This window comes from Salmo salar, chromosome 09, assembly GCF_965601325.2.
Source record: "Salmo salar chromosome 09, fSalSal1, whole genome shotgun sequence".
In the NCBI taxonomy this organism is placed as follows: domain Eukaryota; kingdom Metazoa; phylum Chordata; class Actinopteri; order Salmoniformes; family Salmonidae; genus Salmo; species Salmo salar.
In genome coordinates, this window is record NC_138299.1 from 45,473,428 (window position 1) to 45,492,052 (window position 18,625).

Sequence of the window (18,625 nt, forward strand, 5' to 3'; positions counted from 1 at the left end):
ACAGACGTTTTGCACTGTTTCGCTACGGTTTTAGTAATCAGTCTAGCAAGAGGGTAATATTTTATTAATGTAGTGGTGATCATATGCAATGTTTCTGCTAGCAACGTAAAACAAATGTTTGATATCCACACAAAATTTGCTCTTTACTTATTTTAGGTTTAGGGAAGTGTGTTGGTCGCAATCTTTATCGTAGAGCTATGAAAGTTATGTATTTAGACCCACCTGCTTGAGACAAATTCAGCGATGACTTTGCCACGTCTGTGCCATGAAGCAGTCGAGCTGGATAAATGTTTTTCTAAGGACCGCCCCTGGGACGTAACGTTGAAGTGATGTGATTTTAACTGATGTAATGATGCAGCCGACCACCAGAGGAAGGCAAATACTAGTTTATTCGGCAGAGGATTTTTAAATAGCTGTCTTTACAAATAAAATGGTGAGTAATCAATAATATAATCATGTAAGCATATTGTTTAAGTAATTCTTGTGGCGTTTTGGGGGACTGTCAAGACATGGGAGTTCATTAAACCAAAATACATGGGAGTTCCTTTAAGCAAAATACATGGGATTTCCTTTAACCAAAATACATGGGAGTTCCTTTAACCAAAATACATGGGATTTCCTTTAACCCAAAATACATGGGATTTCCTTAAACCAAAATACATGGGATTTCCTTAAACCAAAATACATGGGAGTTCCTTAAACCAAAAGACATGGAATTTCCTTAAACCAAAATACATGGGAGTTCCTTTAACCAAAATACATGGGATTTCCTTTAACCAAAATACATGGGAGTTCCTTAAACCAAAATACATGGCATTTCCTTTAACCAAAATACATGGGATTTCCTTTAACCAAAATACATGGGAGTTCCTTAAACCAAAATACATGGGAGTTCCTTTAACCAAAATACATTTGAGGTCCTTTAACCCAGCAACTATAAAACAATGACGTATTACTAAGCAGGTCAGATACTGTATACTCACTTCAGGTTGTCTGATGTTGTGGTCTTCAGTATGTTCACGTCCAGGAAAACGCTGATTAGAGACAATGGCATTTAACTAAAAGATTCCATAATTAAACAAGATTTTCCATTAGAATAGCCTGACCAATGGAAAGCTGTGGTGATAAGGTACACGGCTCACAGCCAAAGCAATGTGTGTGTGTACTGTGGGTGGTGCCTGTCCACACATTACGTCATAGCCTACTGTACAGAGCAATACGGCAGCAAACAAGTATATAAGAAGACTATTACTTGAATTGGTTTACAGAAGTTGAAAACCCTGGTTAAAATTTTGATATTCTGAGGTAAGAAACTTTAACCAACTCTGATAGCTTATGTCCCTGGTGGAGTAAGATTTCAATAACGTAATATATATTACTACTGCTTTGTTATAAATCAGACATGATCATGTTTCCATTTGCAATTATTGAATCAATTGTAATTGATTAAAGACCAATTTACTTCATCTAGATAGCATGATAGAGGCTAATGTGGGTAACATTACCTAGTTAGTATGATAAAGGATAATGTGGGTAACATTACCTAGTTAGTATGATAGAGGATTATGTGGGTAACATTACCTAGTTAGTATGATAAAGGATAATGAGGGTAACATTACCTAGTTAGTATGATAGAGGATCATGTGGGTAACATTACCTAGTTAGTATGATAGAGGATCATGTGGGTAACATTACCTAGTTAGTATGATAAAGGATAATGTGGGTAACATTACCTAGTTAGTATGATAAAGGATAATGTGGGTAACATTACCTAGTTAGTATGATAGAGGATCGGGGATGCCTGGGTGGGACAGTGGGCTTACCTAGTTAGTATGATAGAGGATCATGTGGGTAATGTTACCTAGTTAGTATGATAGAGGATCATGTGGGTAACATTACCTAGTTAGTATGATAGAGGATCATGTGGGTAACATTACCTAGTTAGTATGATAATGGATAATGTGGGTAACATGACCTAGTTACTATGATAGAGGATCATGTGGGTAACATTACCTAGTTAGTTTGATAGAGGCTCATGTGGTAACATTACCTAGTTAGTATGATAGAGGATCATGTGGGTAACATTACCTAGTTAGTACGATAGAGGCTCATGTGGGTAACATTACCTAGTTAGTATGATAGAGGATCATGTGGGTAACATTACCTAGTTAGTATAATAGAGGATCATGTGGGTAACATTACCTAGTTAGTATGATAGAGGATCATGTGGGTAACATTACCTAGTTAGTATGATAGAGGCTCATGTGGGTAACATGACCTAGTTAGTATGATAGAGGCTCATGTGGGTAACATGACCTAGTTAGTATGATAAAGGATCATGTGGGTAACATTACCTAGTTAGTATGATAGAGGCTCATGTGGGTAACATGAACTAGTTAGTATGGTAGAGGATCATGTGGGTAACATTACCTAGTTAGTATGATAGAGGCTCATGTGGGTAACATGACCTAGTTAGTATGGTAGAGGATCATGTGGGTAACATTTGGAATCGAGAGTCAAAGCCAAATGAAATAGACAACATTTAAGGTTGTCAGATGTACTTTGTCCATTTTCAACATTGACTTCCCTGAAACCGTTTTTAGTGTGTTCATGGAGTCCAGGAGTACTGGACTTTTATTTACACTGGTGAACTTGCTGCACGCAGCTTTATATACTTTCTATACGTGTTACCATGTTTCATCACTTTCAATTGCATTTTTGATTTGGATGTTAATATTTATAGCATGAATAAGATATTGAAAAAATATGAAGCAATTTCTGGAAAGACACTTTTGCAAAACTAGGGAGCCTACAATATGCTGAAGGATATACTTTTTAATAGTGTTGCATAGTTGTTTTGAATAGCTGTTGTATTGCTAATTGTTATCAACACTTAATAATGTTATTTATATTTAGGCTCCACCTATTAAATCTGAGTATTTCATCATTTCACCCTGCTAACAGATCCTGCATACAGTACAACAATGCCTCCTCCCGGTGTGTGTATGAGTATAATGCAGGAGCGCAACAAGCAAGAGGGTGTTGGGAGTCTTGCCAACCCAGAGAAACACAGCAACCAAGACTTTCAGCAGCTGACGCAATACTGTTTGGCCAGGGGAGTGAGGTACATCGATGAGATGTTCCCCCCAGACCATAACTCCATTGGTGATGGGCTACTTACCCCTAATGACATGAGCAGAGTGGTGTGGTTGAGACCAGCGGTATGACATCATCCAGATCTGCACACGTAACAACACAGAGTATTAACTGATTTTATTAATACAGAGTATTAACTGAAATTATAAATATTATTAATAGGTGAAATGTGTGTATTCACTCTTCCAGAAAATGATACAGAATCCAGATTTTATCCTGGATGGACTTTCAAGGTTTGACTTTGGGCAAGGAATGGTTGGTAAGTGGATTTGGTTGTAAGCAAGTGTCAACACCACACCATGGCCCCACCACACCATGCCCCTACCACACCATGCCCCTACCACACCATGTCCCTACCACACCATGCCCCACCACATCATGCCCCTACCACACCATGCCCCTACCACACCATGCCCCTACCACACCATGCCCCACCACACCATGCCCCTACCACACCATGCCCCTACCACACCATGCCTCTACCACACCATGCCCCTACCACACCATGCCCTACCACACCATGCCCCTACCACACCATGCCCCTACCACACCATGCCCCTACCACACCATGCCCCACCACACCATGCCCCTACCACAACATGCCCCCACCACACCATGCTCCTACCACACCGTGCCCCACCACACCATGCCCTACCACACCATGGCCCCACCACACCATGCCCCTACCACACCATGCCCCTACCACACCATGCCCCACCACACCATGCCCCTACCACACCATGCCCCCACCACACCATGCCTCCACCACACCATGCCCCTACCACACCATGCCCCTACCACACCATGCCCCCACCACACCATGCCCCCACCACACCATGCCCCTACCACACCATGCCCCTATCACACCATGCTCCCACCACACCCTGCCCCCACCACAACATGGCCCCTACCACAACATGGCCCCTACCACACCATGCCCCACCACACCATGCCCCCACCACACCATGCCCCCACCACACCATGCCCCTACCACACCATGCTCCTACCACACCATGCTCCTACCACACCTTGTCCCTACCACACCATGCCTCCACCACACCATGCCCCTACCACACCATGCCCCCACCACACCATGCCCCTACCACACCATGCCCCCACCACACCATGCCTCTACCACACCATGGCCCCACCACACCATGCTCCCACCACACCATGCCCCTACCACACCATGCCCCACCACACCATCCCCCTACCACACCATCCCCTTACCACACCATGCTCCTACCACACCATGCCCCCACCACACCATTCCCCTACCACACCATGCCCCTACCACACCATGCCCCCACCACACCATGCCCCTACCACACCATGCTCCCACCACACCATGCTCCCACCACACCATGCCCCTACCACACCATTCCCCTACCACACCATGCCCCCACCACACCATGCCCCTACCACACCATGCCCCCACCAAACCATGCCCCTACCACACCTTGCCCCTACCACACCATGCCCCTACCACACCATGCCCCTACCACACCATGCCCCCCACCACACCATGCCCCTACCACACCATGCCCCTACCACACCATGCCCCTACCACACCATGCCCCCAACACCATGCCCCTACCACACCATGCTCCCACCACACCATGCCCCTACCACACCATGCTCCCACCACACCATTCCCTTTTCATTACAAATGTCACGATGTGCATAAACTTGTCATTTCTATTTGTTCAGGAGATTGCTGGTTTCTTGCTTCCATTGGGTCTTTGACGTTCCAGAAGGACATCCTGGAACAAGTAGTACCCCTAAATCAAAGCTTTAAAGAGGATTACTGTGGAATATTCCACTTCAGGGTAAATTACCTCAGGCTCAGTACATTATCTTTGTGAGAAATGCGTTGACCTATTGCAATAACTGTCGTTCGTAAAGGATTATTAATGCATTGAAAAGGTTCTCAGTGGTATTGAGAACAATGACTTTCTATACTTAGGCTACGCCTTTCTCAAGCCATGTAGAGAGTAGTCTCTAGGAATCATTCTCCTCTCCTCCTATCTTTCAGTTCTGGAGGTTTGGGAGGTGGGTGGACGTTGTGATCGATGACAAGCTACCAACAGTTGACGGCAATCTCATTTTCGTTCATTCAAAAACTCCCAATGAGTTTTGGCCCGCCTTGCTGGAGAAAGCCTACGCCAAGTATGTGAGCCACATCAGTTGGTTATAAAACAGTTTAACACCTCCTCGATGTAGGACTTATTTACCTGTCTTCTTCTGGCAGGGTGTGTGGCTCCTACACAGACATGAATTTAGGGACCCCTTCAGAGGCTATGATGGACTTCACTGGCGGGGTTCACATCACATTCAAACTCACTGACGCTCCATCAAATCTGTGGGACCTGCTGTTCAGAGCTGTCCAATCGAAATCTCTGATGGGGTGTAACACACCTAAAGGGGTGAGCAGCACTACCACCCCCTGAAACACCATGATGACCCTTTAAACGAACCAGTTAGTAGAGCAGAAATGTAGTGTAACTCAGAGTTACCATGAATCATGCACTGATGTCAAGATATATGAGAATATGATAAGTTACCATGAATCATGCACTGATGTCAAGATATATGACAATATGAGTTACTAAGCGTAGTTGAAGTTAAGACTTGTCCTTTAACACAAAAGATATGAAGGTTGTGTTCATATTGTGTTCTATTTTGTGACTGAAACCTCTGTTCTGTTACGGTCCAATTACTTCACTTTATAATACCTATAATACCTGTGTCTATTGTTCTGTAGGAAACATCAGCGAACACGGTGGCACCCAACGGATTAGTGAGGGGTCATGCTTACACCGTCACAGGAGTTAAACAGGTACTGTATGGAACTAACAATCTGACAGAAATGCTTTGGAGCTGATATATTTTGGCCATATGCTCTCTTTCCTTTATTGCCATGAAAAAACATTGTTTGCTTTGCCAGAATAGAGCCAATTATTTACTTTAGTTCCACCTGGAGGGAAATGGGAGAGGAAGTGTGGTATAATTCTGCTATGAACAATTTACCCTATCCACGTGTAGCGAACATGAGTTGGTCTCGTGGTCTTGTGATGAGGCAGCCTTACCTGAGACTTCTAAATTAGTGCCAGCCTTCGGTCCACTATGGAATTCCTCTTGGTCTAATGGTAAAGATGCTGGTTTGTCCCATCGGGGACCCAGATTCATTTCCTGCTCTGAGATTACTGCTGGTGTTCATTCTGGTTTCTTCCACAGATCATGAGCCAAGGCAGGCCAGTTAATCTGATCCGCCTCTTCAACCCCTGGGGCCGGGGAGAGTGGAAGGGAGACTGGAGCGATAAGTAAGGATTTACAGTAGAGTCTGACTGTGACATGTGATAAGTAAGGATTTACAGTATAGTCTGACTGTGACATGTGATAAGTAAGGATTTACAGTATAGTCTGACTGTGACATGTGATAAGTAAGGATTTACAGTATAGTCTGACTGTGACAAGTGATAAGGATTTACAATATAGTCTGACTGTGACATGTGATAAGTAAGGATTTACAGTATAGTCTGACTGTGACATGTGATAAGTAAGGATTTACAGTATAGTCTGACTGTGACATGTGATAAGTAAGGATTTACAGTATAGTCTGACTGTGACATGTGATAAGTAAGGATTTACAGTATAGTCTGACTGTGATAAGTAAGGATGTACAGTATAGTCTGACTGTGACATGTGATAAGTAAGGGTTTACAGTATAGTCTGACTGTGACATGTGATAAGTTAGGATTTACAGTATAGTCTGACTGTAACATGTGATAAGTAAGGATTAGCTATTCACAATAGATACCTTTGTTTATTAGATTCTTCCTCAGTATGTGTAATTGTTCTTTTTTGCTGTATCTACAGTATAGTCTACATACTTTGTTTGTATATACACTACCGGTAAAACGTTTTAAACACCTACTCATTCAAGGGTTTTTCTTTATTGTTGCTATTTTATACATTGTAAAACAATTGTGAAGACATAAAGTAACCATACATCTAATCAAATACATATTTTATATTTGAGATTCTTCAAATAGACACCCTTTGCCTTGATGACAGCTTTGCACACTCTTGGCATTCTCTTAACCAGCTTAATGAGGTAGTCACCTGGAATGCATTTAAATTACTTTCTTAAGAGTTAATTTGTGTAACAAAGTAATTGAAATGCATTCCAGGTGACTACCTCATGAAGCTGGTTGAGAGAATGCATTAAGAAGGAAAGAAAATACACAAATTAACTCTTAAGAAAGTAATTGAAATGCATTCCAGGTGACTACCTCATGAAGCTGGTTGAGAGAATGCCAAGAGTATTATACAGAAGATAGCCTGTTTGGTAAAAGACCAAGTCCATATTATCACAAGAACAGCTCAAATAAGTAAAGAGAAATGACAGTCCATCATTACATTAAGACATGAAGGTAAGTCAATACGGAAAATGTCAAGAACTTTGAATGTTTCTTCATGTGCAGTCGCAAAAACCATCAAGCGCTGTGATGAAACTGGCTCTCATGAAGACCGCCACAGGAAATGAAGACCCAGAGTTACCTCTGCTGTAGAGGATACGTTCATTAGAGTTACCAGTCTCAGAAATTGCAGCCCAGATAAATGCTTCACAGAGTTCAGACACAACTCAACATCAACTGTTCAGAGGAGACTGTGTGAATCAGGTCTTCATGGTCAAATTGCTGCAAAGAAACTACTACTAAAGTACACCAATAAGAATAAGGGACTTTCTTGGGCCAAAAAAACATGAGCAATGGACATTAGACGGTTGAAATTTGTTTGGAGTCCATATTGAAGATTTTTGGTTCCAACCACCGTGTCTTTGTAAGACACAGAGTAGGTGAACGGATGATCTCCGCATGTGTATTTCCCCCCGTAAAACATGGAAGAGGAGGTGATATGGTGTAGGGGTGCTTTGCTGTTGACGATGTCTGTGATTTATTTAGAATTCAAGGCACACTTAACCAGCACGGCTACCACAGCATTCTGCACCGATACGCCATCCCATCTGGTTTGCACTTAGTGGGACTATCATTTGTTTTCAACAGGACAATGACCCAATACACCTCCAGGCTGTGTAAGGGCTATTTGACCAAGAAGAAGAGTGATGGAGTGCTGCATCAGATGACCTGGCCTCCACAGTCCCCCGACCTCAATCAAATTGAGATGGTTTGGGATGAGTCGGACCGCAGAGTGAAGGAAAAGCAACCAACAAGTGCTCAGCATATGTGGGCACTCCTTCAAGACTGTTGGAAAAGTATTCCAGGTGAAGCTGGTTGAGAGAATGCCAAGAGTGCCAAAGCTGTCATCAAGGCAAAGTGTGACTATTTGAAAAATTCCATATGTGTTATTTTGTAGTCTTGATGTCTTCACTATTATTCTACAATGTAGAAAACATAAAAAATTAAGAAAAACCCTTGAATGAGAAGGTGTTCTAAAACTTTTGACTGGTAGTATATATATATATATATATATACTGCTCAAAAAAATAAAGGGAACACTTAAACAACACATCCTAGATCTGAATGAAAGAAATAATCTTATTAAATACTTTTTTCTTTACATAGTTGAATGTGTTGACAACAAAATCACACAAAAATAATCAATGGAAATCCAATTTATCAACCCATGGAGGTCTGGATTTGGAGTCACACTCAAAATTAAAGTGGAAAACCACACTACAGGCTGATCCAACTTTGATGTAATGTCCTTAAAACCTGTTGGGGATAGGGGGCAGTATTGACACGGCTGGATAAAAAACGTACCCGATTTAATCTGGTTACTACTCCTGCCCAGTAACTAGAATATGCATATAATTATTGGCTTTGGATAGAAAACACCCTAAAGTTTCTAAAACTGTTTGAATGGTGTCTGTGAGTATAACAGAACTCCTATGGCAGGCCAAAACCTGAGAAGATTTCAAGCAGGAAGTGGCCTGTCTGAGAAGTAGTGTTTCATCTTGGCTCTTTTTATTGAAGACTCAGGATCTGTGCAATAACGTGACACTTCCTACGTCTTCCATAGGGTCTCAGAGCCCGGGAATACGTTGAACGATATCGAGGCAGGCTCTGGCTGAAACACTTTATCGCTTTTGGCAAGTGGCCACTCAGAGTACTATGGGCTTAGGCGCGTGCCCGCTTCGACCGAATGCTTTGTTTTCCTTTGTCTGTTTATCTAAACGCAGATTCCCGGTCGGAATATTATCGCTTTTTTATGAGAAAAATGGCATAAAAATTGATTTTAAACAGCGGTTGACATGCTTCGAAGTACGGTAATGGAATATTTAGAATTCTTTTGTCACGAATTGCGCCATGCTCGTCACCCTTATTTAGCCTTTAGGATAGTGTCTAGAACGCACGAACAAAACGCCGCTGTTTGGATATAACGATGGATTATTTTGGACCAAACCAACATTTGTTATTGAAGTAGAAGTCCTGGGAGTGCATTCTGACGAAGACAACAAAGGTAAGAACATTTTTCTTATAGTAAATCTGACTTTGATGAGTGCTAAACCTGCTGGGTGTCTAAATAGCTAGCCATGTGATGCCGGGCTATCTACTGAGAATATTGCAAAATGTGCTTTCACCGAAAAGCTATTTTAAAATCGGACATATCGAGTGCATAGAGGAGTTCTGTATCTATAATTCTTAAAATAATTGTTATGCTTTTTGTGAACGTTTATCGTGAGTAATTTAGTAAATTCACCAGCAGTGTTCGGTGGGAATGCTAGTCACGTGCTAGTCACATGCTAATGTAAAAAGCTGTTTTTTGATATAAATATGACCTTGATTGAACAAAACATGCATGTATTGTATAACATAATGTCCTAGGGTTGTCATCTGATGAAGATCATCAAAGGTTAGTGCTACATTTAGCTGTGACATTATATGCTAGCTTGAAAAATGGGTGTCTGATTATTTCTGGCTCGGTACTCTGCTGACATAATCTAATGGTTTGCTTTCGTTGTAAAGCCTTTTTGAAATCGGACAGTGTGGTTAGATTAACGAGAGTCTTATCTTTAAAATGGTGTAAAATAGTCATATTTTTGAAAAATTGAAGTAATAGCATATCTAAGGATTTGAATAACGCGCCACAGGATTCAACTGGCTGTTGAGTAGGTGGGACCCACCTAGCCCATAGAGGTTAAAACAAGTCAAAATGAGGCTCAGTAGTGTGTGTGGCCTCCACGTGCCTGTATGACCTCCCTACAACGCCTGGGCATGCTCCTGATGAGGTGGCGGATGGTCTCCTGAGGGATCTCTTCCCAGACCTGGGACTAAAGCATCCGCCAACTCCTGGACAGTCTGTGGTGCAACGTGGCATTGGTGGATGGAGCGAGACATGATGTCCCAGATGTGCTCAATTGGATTCAGGTCTGGGGAATGGGCGGGCCAGTCCATAGCATCAATGCCTTCCTCTTGCAGGAACTGCTGACACACTCCAGCCACATGAGGTCTAGCATTGTCTTGCATTAGGAGGAACCCAGGGCCAACCGCACCAGCATATGGTCTCACAAGGGGTCTGAGGATCTCATCTCGGTACCTAATGGCAGTCAGGCTACCTCTGGCGAGCACATGGAGGGCTGTGCGGCCCCCCAAAGAAATGCCACCCCACACCATGACTGACCCACCGCCAAACCGGTCATGCTGGAGGATGTTGCAGGCAGCAGAACGTTCTCCACGGCGTCTCCAGACTCTGTCACGTCTGTCACATGTGCTCAGTGTGAACCTGCTTTCATCTGTGAAGAGCACAGGGCGCCAGTGGCGAATTTGCCAATCTTGGTGTTCTCTGGCAAATGCCAAACGTCCTGCACGGTGTTGGGCTGTAAGCACAACCCCCACCTGTGGACGTCGGGCCCTCATACCACCCTCATGGAGTCTGTTTCTGACCGTTTGAGCAGACACATGCACATTTGTGGCCTGCTGGAGGTCATTTTGCAGGGCTCTGGCAGTGCTCCTCCTTGCACAAAGGCGGAGGTAGCGGTCCTGCTGCTGGGTTGTTGCCCTCCTACGGCCTCTTCCACGTCTCCTGATGTACTGGCCTGTCTCCTGGTAGCACCTCCATGCTCTGGACACTACGCTGACAGACACAGCAAACCTTCTTGCCACAGCTCGCATTGATGTGCCATCCTGGATGAGCTGCACTACCTGAGCCACTTGTGTGGGTTGTAGACTCCGTCTCATGCTACCACTAGAGTTAAAGCACCGCCAGCATTCAAAAGTGACCAAAACATCAGCCAGGAAGCATAGGAACTGAGAAGTGGTCTGTGGTCCCCACCTGCAGAAACACTCCTTTATTGGGGGTGTCTTGCTAATTGCCTATAATTTCCACCTGTTGTCTATTCCATTTGCACAACAGCATGTGAAATTTATTGTCAATCAGTGTTGCTTCCTAAGTGGACAGTTTGATTTCACAGAAGTGTGATTGACTTGGAGTTACATTGTGTTGTTTAAGTGTTCCCTTTATTTTTTTGAGCAGTATGTATATATATATATATATATGTGTGTGTGTATATTTTATTTTTATTTATAACCCTAAAGATATCAATTAAAAAGTGCCTTTTCAATAAAATGTAATAGAATCAGAATTATTGGCCACAACATGTACATACTGAGGAATTTGACCTGGTGAAATGGTGCTGGCTACAATATAAATAAATAAATAAATAGAGATGTATGTATGTATGTATGTATGTTTTATTTATTTATTTATTTATTTATTTATTTATATTGTAGCCAGCACCATTTCACCAGGTCAAATTCCTCAGTATGTACATGTTGTGGCCAATAATTCTCATTCTATTACTAAATAAATAAATATACATACATACATATACACATATATACACCCTGCGATGTCATCACACCCATTGTCTTTGAGAGGTCTTTTTATGAAATGTCAGCTAATCTCCCTTACCTTTTTTACAGTGTATTCGGAAGTCACTCACAAGCAGCCAGAGCGTTAAAGCTTTTACATTGTTGTCTCTTGGCCACCTAGACTCTGGAGTACTACCACTAACTAACCAGTGGCCTTACCGCATCCAAACTATTGACATGATGTTTGTATTTCAACCAGGTCATCCATGTGGCAAACAGTGAGTCCTAATGATCGGAAGATGTGTCTGTCAGTGAAAGAGGATGGTGAATTCTGGTAAACCATTTTTAATGCAGAAATTTGTTTTGCAGACCATGTCAATATTTTGTTGTAAGCGATTAACACATACAGTACAGTGTCAGTCCACATCTATAGTGATATTTCAATACCAGAACCAATTCACAATTTTGGTTGTCTTCTCAGGATGACAATGGAAGACTTCTGTAAGCACTTCACAGATGTGACTATCTGCTGTATGTGCCCTGATTTTCTTGACGGCAACTCTAAAGGTCTTTGGACACACTCCATACATGATGGCAGATGGGTTGCAGGAACCACTGCTGGTGGCTGCATGAATTTCCCAAGTAAATTACATCTTGATTTAAATGTTTTGCTTTCAACAAGGAATTATTTGCAGTTGATGACTATAAATTACCAGAATTTACCGTCAACATGTCCATAATTTTTTGTCTCCCAGACAGTTTCTGGACAAATCCCCAGTATCGGGTGAAGATTGAGGGATTAGACAGGGACTGCTCTGAGACACAGGGGGACAACAACACGTTGGTGTCTCTGATGCAGAAGCCTGACAAGAGAAACAGACGCCTGGTCAAAAGTCTCTACATCGGCATCAACATCTTCGAGGTCAGTGCCCTTCTTTGGTGCACGCCTTTCGTTATGTTATATACTGTAGTTTATCTCAACTTTATCCCCAAAAAAACATGTACAGATTGAAGCAAAGCTATGTGCTTCCTCTGAGGACTTTGTTACAGGTAGCACTGTTATTGTGCCATAAACTGTCATGTCAGTAGTGTAAGTTAAACGGGAGATCTCTTTGTAAGGTCCTCTAACGTATGTTGGCACTGTGCAGTTCTCAATGCAAATATGCCCATTTGTGAACCTACATGTAGGATGTTATGCCAGAACAATACATTCAACTGGGCCAGGTATGCTATTGTTCCTGCAATTGAATTGTCTTTCTTTTACATTCTAACAGGTGCCTTCCCAAGTAAGTAACTTTTAAACATACATTTCACAAATAACGTTATAAAAGTTAGAGCAGCCACTAGACTATCTGGCCAATATAATGGATCATCACATGTGGTAGAAATGGCTTCAAGGTCCAGATTTGAATTGGAAATGATCTGCAGCCTTATGTAAAACATTCTATGATTGTGATCTCAGTTCAAAGGACAGAGGGGGAAGTTTCCTGCCGACTTCTTCAACACCAATGTGCCTGTCGCCCAAACCAAGAACCTCCTGAATGCTCGAACAGTGGTGCTGCTCTCTAGGCTGAAACCTGGTGAATACCTGATTGTGCCATCATCCTTCAACCCAAACGAAACCGCCTCCTTCATCCTGTCCATTCTCTCCAAGGTGGAAACCCAAATCCAGTAAGCACAGCTCCCCCCCCCCCCCCATTCATAATAAAGGGGTTGTTTATCCAAGTTACACCATTTCATATTGGTTTCCTTACAAATAAAGTTAGTTTAAGATGATTTGGACATAAATCGTGAAAAATATATCCAAACCATGGATTGCGGTCCTAGCTTGTCCATAGATTGCTTTCAGGGAAACCAATATGGAATTTTGTAACTTGGGTGAACTATACCCTTAATTAATGTCACATATTTTTTACAGTCAGTGATCATAGCAAACATTAGGACCGGGATTCAATCTGTTTGCGCCTGTAAACAATGCACCAAAGGTCATTTTCAATTGAGCCAATATCTGTAATATTTTACTGTGAATGCAATCTCTGCGAACACTGTAGCTTTGCCTTTAAAATGTGCATTATCAACAACCCGCGATGAGATTGAATCCTGGGCTGAGTTTCACAATAATTTATGTTTTCCTAACAGAAACAAAACAGTCTTCATTTTTTTCCTCAGTGAAAATTCAAATGACCAAGATATTGTGGAAATCTCCAAGGTATTTAAGGAAAACTTTATTTCATCCCACATATGTAGATATTGAGGGAATCCCCAAGGTATTTAAGGTGAACCGTGTATTTCTATTTATCTTCTGATATTGTCTTCCTTTTTAATATCTTATATTTCATTTTTTTAGCCCATGCCTACTCACAATAGAGCAGATATGGACAGCAAACAAACTATGTTTCGGCAATATTCTGATCAGGCAAGTTCCCAATATCTTTCATTTGAACACAAAAGGAGGCAATGTGAAATTAAAACACATAAACTAATAAAATCTATAGCATTTGAGAATATTACTACTTTTTAACAATTGTTAAACTATATATAGATATATATATATATAGTATCTCAAACATTAGGACCTATCTCAAACATTAGGACCTAGGATATAGGATATATATATACTGCTCAAAAAAATAAAGGGAACACTTAAACAACACAATGTAACTCCAAGTCAATCACACTTCTGTGAAATCAAACTGTCCACTTAGGAAGCAACACTGATTGACAATAAATTTCACATGCTGTTGTGCAAATGGAATAGACAACAGGTGGAAATTATAGGCAATTAGCAAGACACTCCCAATAAAGGAGTGGTTCTGCAGGTGGAGACCACAGACCACTTCTCATTTCCTATGCTTCCTGGCTGATGTTTTGGTCACTTTTGAATGCTGGCGGTGCTTTCACTCTAGTGGTAGCATGAGACGGAGTCTACAACCCACACAAGTGGCTCAGGTAGTGCAGCTCATTCAGGATGGCACATCAATGCGAGCTGTGGCAAGAAGGTTTGCTGTGTCTGTCAGCGTAGTGTCCAGAGCATGGAGGCGCTACCAGGAGACAGGCCAGTACATCAGGAGACGTGGAGGAGGCCGTAGGAGGGCAACAACCCAGCAGCAGGACCGCTACCTCCGCCTTTGTGCAAGGAGGAGCAGGAGGAGCGCTGCCAGAGCTTACAGCCCAACACCGTGCAGGACGTTTGGCATTTGCCAGAGAACACCAAGATTGGCAAATTCGCCACTGGCGCCCTGTGCTCTTCACAGATGAAAGCAGGTTCACTCTGAGCACATGTGACAGACGTGACAGAGTCTGGAGACGCCGTGGAGAACGTTCTGCTGCCTGCAACATCCTCCAGCATGACCGGTTTGGCGGTGGGTCAGTCATGGTGTGGGGTGGCATTTCTTTGGGGGGCCGCACAGCCCTCCATGTGCTCGCCAGAGGTAGCCTGACTGCCATTAGGTACCGAGATGAGATCCTCAGACCCCTTGTGAGACCATATGCTGGTGCGGTTGGCCCTGGGTTCCTCCTAATGCAAGACAATGCTCAACCTCATGTGGCTGGAGTGTGTCAGCAGTTCCTGCAAGAGGAAGGCATTGACGCTATGGACTGGCCCGCCCGTTCCCCAGACCTGAATCCAATTGAGCACATCTGGGACATCATGTCTCGCTCCATCCACCAACGCCACGTTGCACCACAGACTGTCCAGGAGTTGGCGGATGCTTTAGTCCAGGTCTGGGAGGAGATCCCTCAGGAGACCATCCGCCACCTTATCAGGAGCATGCCCAGGCATTGTAGGGAGGTCATACAGGCACGTGGAGGCCACAGACACTACTGAGCCTCATTTTGACTTGTTTTAAGGACATTACATCAAAGTTGGACCAGCCTGTAGTGTGGTTTTCCACTTTAATTTTGAGTGTGACTCCAAATCCAGACCTCCATAAATTGGATTTCCATTGATTATTTTTGTGTGATTTTGTTGTCAGCACATTCAACTATGTAAAGAAAAAAGTATTTAATAAGATTATTTATTTCATTCAGATCTAGGATGTGTTGTTTAAGTGTTCCCTTTATTTGTTTGAGCAGTGTATATATATAAACTAAACCTTGTTGCCAGCAGTTTATACATTAATTGCTGTGTGTTGTGTTATTTTGAGGGGACAGCAAATTTACACTGTTATACAAGCTGTACACTCACTACTTTACATTGTAGCAAAGGGTCATTTCTTCAGTGTTGTCACATGACATGATATACTCAAATATTTACAAAAATTTGAGGGGTGTACTCACTTTAGTGAGATACTGTGTGCATATATATATATAAATAATCAATAACACTCTTTTTATTTTCACTGAAAAGTTTGAGGAGGTGGATGCTGAACAGCTTCAGAGGATTTTAAATGAAACTCTCCTCCAAGGTATGTAAAGAGAAAATCAATCATCATGGAGATTCCCAGTCATTTGTGACCAAAAGCAGGAGTTTGAACAGACATACATTAGTTGTGATGAGATCAGAATCACACACAAGGATACAAGGATGGGTGTTTGGTGAGCAATGGGTTGCTTGATTGTAGCTGTAGGATTTCTTTTGATGTGCCACCTTTTCCCATTTTATACAGGATATGCAAAGAAAACACAAGGCTTCAGCTTGGAGTCCTGTCGCAGCATGGTGGCCTTAATGGATGTATCCTTCATGAGTTTAGTGACAGTCTCCCATGATGTTTTCTGTCGTGAAACACCTTGAACAGTACTTTACAAGAGTACATTGTTCAAAATGTAGCAGTAAAATCTGTGAATGAATGTAGGAGTTTTTGCAATGACCCTTAGGCCCTGTTTATAGCTGGTGCTAACATGCACCCTTTGTCCAGATTGTTTCTACATCCTGATTGTGCCCACATTTGTAGACAGGTATATACTATCAAAAGACACACTGGGATCTGATAGTGATCGGATCTTCCTGACCACCTCCGGAGGTGTCTGGATATCCTTCAAATGTAGACGGATCTGGACAGTGAAACCATTTAAATCATAATGATCCCGCCTTCTTAAATAATTGACATGTGGCACCATTGACTTATGACATCAATATGTGTTTTAAAATAGATAACTGCATATTATTTGGAAAGAATATCAGTCAAATAATTAGTATACAGGGAGGGACCAGGAATCTGGTCTCAATGCAGACACAGTGGACAGGTAAGAGACAATACCATTCCACTGGGTACAAACTGGATAAATTAACATAATTTGTCAATGTATTGTGACGTGGAATCTATGTGGAAAATACATTGGATTTAAAAAAAGTCAGTTGCACTGTTATTTTGAGGGTCAAATTTCCACAGGATTATGTCATCATGGTGACCAAATTTCAACATAGGCAAACCTTGTATACAATATTTTGAATTTGCACCATTAAAAAAAACGTCAGAACTTCAACGTAATATCCACTATTACAAAAAACAATAGGCTGGGCAGTACCTCCTACTGGAGAGTTGATCTGTCTACAGCACCTCCTACTGGAGAGTTGATCTGTCTACAGCACCTCCTACTGGAGAGTTGATCCCTCTACAGCACCTTCTACTGGAGAGTTGATCTATCTACAGCACCTCCTACTGGAGAGTTGATCTATCTACAGCTACCTGTTGGTCTACCATTCAGGGTTATAACCAAGCCCTGCTTATCAAATCAAATTTTATTGGTTGTGTATACAGATTTTGCAGATGTTATCACGTGTGTCGCAAAATGCTTGTGTTCCTAGCTCCAACAGTGCAGTACTACCTAACTAAATGATTATGTTTCTGGCTCCAACAGTGCAGTAATACCTAACTAAATGATTATGTTTCTGGCTCCAACAGTGCAGTAATACCTAACTAAATGATTATGTTCCTGGCTCCAACAGTGCAGTAATACCTAACATTACACAGCAATACATGCAGACCCCAAAACATAAAGAAAGGAATTAAGTCCAGAATATAAATATATATTGTGGTGATTAATTTCTGTATTACCAAATGAGGAGAGAAACAAACTTCACACACCAGTCAGAGTTATACTTAAACTACATCTTTAATAATAAGAGCTCTGCAATAGCATTGACCCACCATTGGCATTTTTCCTAGTGTGTTGCCTTACAATCTGGAATTAAAATTGATTTTTTGGGGGGGTTTGTATCATTTGATTTACACAACATGCCTACCACTTTGAAGATGCAAAATATTTTTCATTGTGAAACAAACAAGAAATAAGACAAAAAAAACAGAACTTGAGCGTGCATTACTATTCACCCCCCCAAAGTCAATACTTTGTAGAGCCACCAGTATTTCGGGATATGTCTTTATAAGCTTGGCCCATCTAGCCACTGGGATTTTGGCCAATTCTTCAAGGCAAAACTGCTCCAGCTCCTTCAAGTTGGATGGGTGCACAGCAATCTTTAACCTGTTATGGCTAGGGGGCAGTATTTTCACGGACGGATAAAAAACGTACCCGATTTAATCTGGTTACCACTCCTACCCAGTAACTAGAATATGCATATACTTATTACATATGGATAGAAAACACCCTAAAGTTTCTAAAAATGTTTGAATGGTGTCTGTGAGTATAACAGAACTCATATGGCAGGCCAAAATCTGAGAAGGTTTCATTCA

The 18,625-nt window shown here is 42.0% G+C and overlaps 1 protein-coding gene across 1 annotated transcript; it reads left to right on the forward strand.

Moving 5' to 3' along the window:
- The first annotated feature begins 1,161 nt into the window (after positions 1 to 1,161).
- On the forward strand, positions 1,162 to 16,740 carry LOC106611380 (calpain-1 catalytic subunit). The gene is made up of 17 exons (XM_082955798.1): positions 1,162 to 1,305; positions 2,965 to 3,221; positions 3,346 to 3,415; positions 4,867 to 4,985; positions 5,192 to 5,325; positions 5,408 to 5,582; positions 5,921 to 5,995; positions 6,394 to 6,479; positions 12,253 to 12,327; positions 12,475 to 12,635; positions 12,749 to 12,915; positions 13,268 to 13,279; positions 13,456 to 13,664; positions 14,163 to 14,202; positions 14,341 to 14,409; positions 16,342 to 16,399; positions 16,601 to 16,740. The coding sequence occupies exons 2-17, from the start codon at positions 2,985 to 2,987 to the stop codon at positions 16,723 to 16,725; spliced, it is 1,812 nt and encodes a 603-aa protein (XP_082811924.1). The 5' UTR covers positions 1,162 to 1,305; positions 2,965 to 2,984; the 3' UTR covers positions 16,726 to 16,740.
- The last annotated feature ends 1,885 nt before the right edge of the window (positions 16,741 to 18,625 follow it).

Bases quoted from the DNA above. Each gene is read 5' to 3' on its own strand.
- LOC106611380 (XM_082955798.1), top strand. From the start codon at position 2,985: ATGCCTCCTCCCGGTGTGTGTATGAGTATAATGCAGGAGCGCAACAAG. The intron at 6,480-12,252 runs GTAAGGATTTAC...TATTTCAACCAG, and splicing joins AAGGGAGACTGGAGCGATAA to GTCATCCATGTGGCAAACAG. The intron at 14,410-16,341 runs GCAAGTTCCCAA...TTCACTGAAAAG, and splicing joins TTCGGCAATATTCTGATCAG to TTTGAGGAGGTGGATGCTGA.